This window comes from Electrophorus electricus, chromosome 2 (genome assembly GCF_013358815.1).
Source record: "Electrophorus electricus isolate fEleEle1 chromosome 2, fEleEle1.pri, whole genome shotgun sequence".
Classification (NCBI taxonomy): Eukaryota; Metazoa; Chordata; class Actinopteri; order Gymnotiformes; family Gymnotidae; genus Electrophorus; species Electrophorus electricus.
Window position 1 is genome coordinate 10,652,449 of NC_049536.1, and position 2,500 is coordinate 10,654,948.

The following is a 2,500-nucleotide window of genomic DNA, read 5'->3' on the forward strand; positions in this document are numbered from 1 at the left end:
CAACCATTTATTAAGTGCTGACATTCATTTTATATATATTTATATATATATTAAAAAAAACAACATGTGAAAGAGGGGTATCAATGTCACATTACATTTGATGGCGTTTTCAAAGGAATAATAGTTCTCCATTTATATAATAAACGAAGTTACCATCCTCGTCTCCAAATGGGCGAGGAACTGATACAAACAACAAACCAAGAAAATAGCATTCAACTCTTTACCTTTCTATTACTCAAGTGTAGGAAAAGAAAATGCCTAGACTGACAGGGCTTGTGCACGAAGTGTAAGGCGTGCACACGCTAGTACTGATGTCACTGACCATGTGTTAAGCATGTCTGAGTTCCACTGATGTCTGAGTGTGGTGTAGTGGGGTTGCGGTTTCAAGCAGTAATGGAGTAGTATAACAAAGTGGTCCCACAGTTGGCAAGTTGAACTAAGAAGAGTCTTTATATGGCTGTATCAGCTCTACTGTGAACTGTGTGCGCGCATGTGCACGCGCAAGTGCATTCATGCATGCATATGGAGTGCCTGTAAGGTGCAAAACTACAGCAGACCAAAGCTGCCTTAGACTTGTGGAATATTCATCGACATATCTGGGCGGCACACGTGAATGATGTGTACCTTGTTTGTGTGTGTGTGTGTGTGTGTGTGTGTGTGTGTGTGTGTGTGCGCGCGCACGTGTGTGTGGTGTGTGTATGTGCACGTGTGTGTGGTGTGTGTATGTGCATGTGTGATAATGCTGTGCACACCTCATGCGTTTGGGGTTTCGCAAGCCTTGCTATCTTTGTATGTGTGAGTGCACGCGTTCAACAACTATCAATGTTTATACTAATGGACATGTGTTGAGGGGTTGCTATGCACGCACACACACACGCGCGCGCACACACACACACACACACACACACACACACACAAAAAACACAAATTCCTCAGGCTTCAGGAGCAGACAGGTAAAGTTCAGGTCAACCTGCAGTTCAACTAGAGTGCACATAAGGAAGTGACCTGCCCTTCTCACTTTTTGGCACGGTGGGATATGAGGACAGGGGATGGTAGATTGTCTTTTGTTCAGTCGTCCCTCTAGTTCATTCACTCCTCGCTCTCCGTCTCTATTTGGAGAGTTTGCTGATCACTCGGATAAGTGCTCCGTTTTCATCTTTCAGCCTCTGGTTATCTGCTCTTAAATCCCCCAAAACCTACAAAACACACACACACCCACATGTACACAGTAAAGATGGACCTGCCTTATGTGTTCAGTGCTTGAGAGCTAATAGTGAAGTGAGCTCAGGCAGAAGGCAGGGTGCCGGCCTGTCTGGCAGGCTGCCCGTCCGGCTGCTTCTCTTACCTTTAGCTCCTCCTCCAGCTCAGCGGCACGTCTCTGCAACATCATCCTCTCCTGACAGACGGATAGATAGAGAGAACTTGTAGTTTTGTGAGATGCAGTGTGTTTGACACACACTTCTTACAAATGTCATGCCGCACTGTGAGCAGAGAACAAGCAGGACAAAAGAACCACTCACCTTCTTCTCTAGCTCCAACAAAGCCGAGCAGTCACTGAACCGCTCCTGTCTCTGTATGACACACACACACACACACACACACACACACACACACACACACACAGTTAGTATGTTACCATACCTGAATAAAATTTTTGCGTTTGAAATGTGCATTGTGTAAACATGTTTTGGATTGTGTACATGTACACCTGTGTCGCTTTCTCCAGCTCCATTCTGGTTACAGAGACGGTCCTCTGTGTATCCTGTAGTTGAGACTGCAACTGACTATTTTCCCGAGAGATCTCCTCAAACAACTGACACACACACACACACACACACACACAAATAGACGAAGACAAGCATGAACACACACAACAAACAAGCAAATGGAATTTTAGATGATTTTATGCTCTGCGGTTGAAATCCACAGAAGCTCCATGTCGCCTACCTTCTTATAATCCTTAGTGCCTGATCCCCCTGCCATGACACGGTCATTAGTGAGACTTGACCTGTGTAGTATCACACACACACACACACACACACACACACACACACACACACACACACACACACACACAGAGATGGTGCGGAGGGATTTACTTAATTTTTATGAAAGACAGTTGTCAAGCCAAAGAAAGCAAAAGGTCAAAGATCATAGCAATACCTGCTGCTCGCATGCCTGTCTGTCTGCATTGTGGGGCAAAAAGAGAAAGGTGGATGCATCAGAGTACTGATGTATAAACACATACAGCAGGGCACAAGACAAAAACACAAAAATAATAATCTAACCAATCACAGTAAACTATATGCTTTGGTGCCGATGTCACTCAGACAGGGCCTGAATGCTCATTGGTCAAACCTGTAGGTCCTGCCCACTGCTCTCCTCTTCTGCGCTGGGTTCATTATCTTCATTCTATAGGCAGGCGCACACACAAAGTTAGTGGTCAGACGTTGGACCTGCCCCGCATTACGTACAGCAGTGCATGGACCCTTCCTTTCCC

The 2,500-nt window shown here is 45.5% G+C and overlaps 1 protein-coding gene across 1 annotated transcript in view; it reads right to left on the reverse strand.

Annotated features, from left to right (window-relative positions):
• zmp:0000001167 (protein phosphatase 1 regulatory subunit 12A) overlaps positions 1-2,500 on the reverse strand; it is a 29,956-nt gene that overhangs the window by 1,327 nt on the left and 26,129 nt on the right. Inside the window, exons 19-25 of the mRNA XM_035523600.1 lie at positions 2,359-2,412; positions 2,164-2,186; positions 1,948-2,008; positions 1,709-1,813; positions 1,521-1,571; positions 1,346-1,396; positions 1-1,196 (exon numbers count right to left, since the gene is read on the reverse strand). The exon at positions 1-1,196 is cut by the window's left edge and continues 1,327 nt beyond it. Coding sequence (XP_035379493.1) covers positions 1,110-1,196; positions 1,346-1,396; positions 1,521-1,571; positions 1,709-1,813; positions 1,948-2,008; positions 2,164-2,186; positions 2,359-2,412 — 432 coding nt within the window. The 3' untranslated portion in view covers positions 1-1,109. The remainder of the gene's footprint in view (positions 1,197-1,345; positions 1,397-1,520; positions 1,572-1,708; positions 1,814-1,947; positions 2,009-2,163; positions 2,187-2,358; positions 2,413-2,500) is intronic.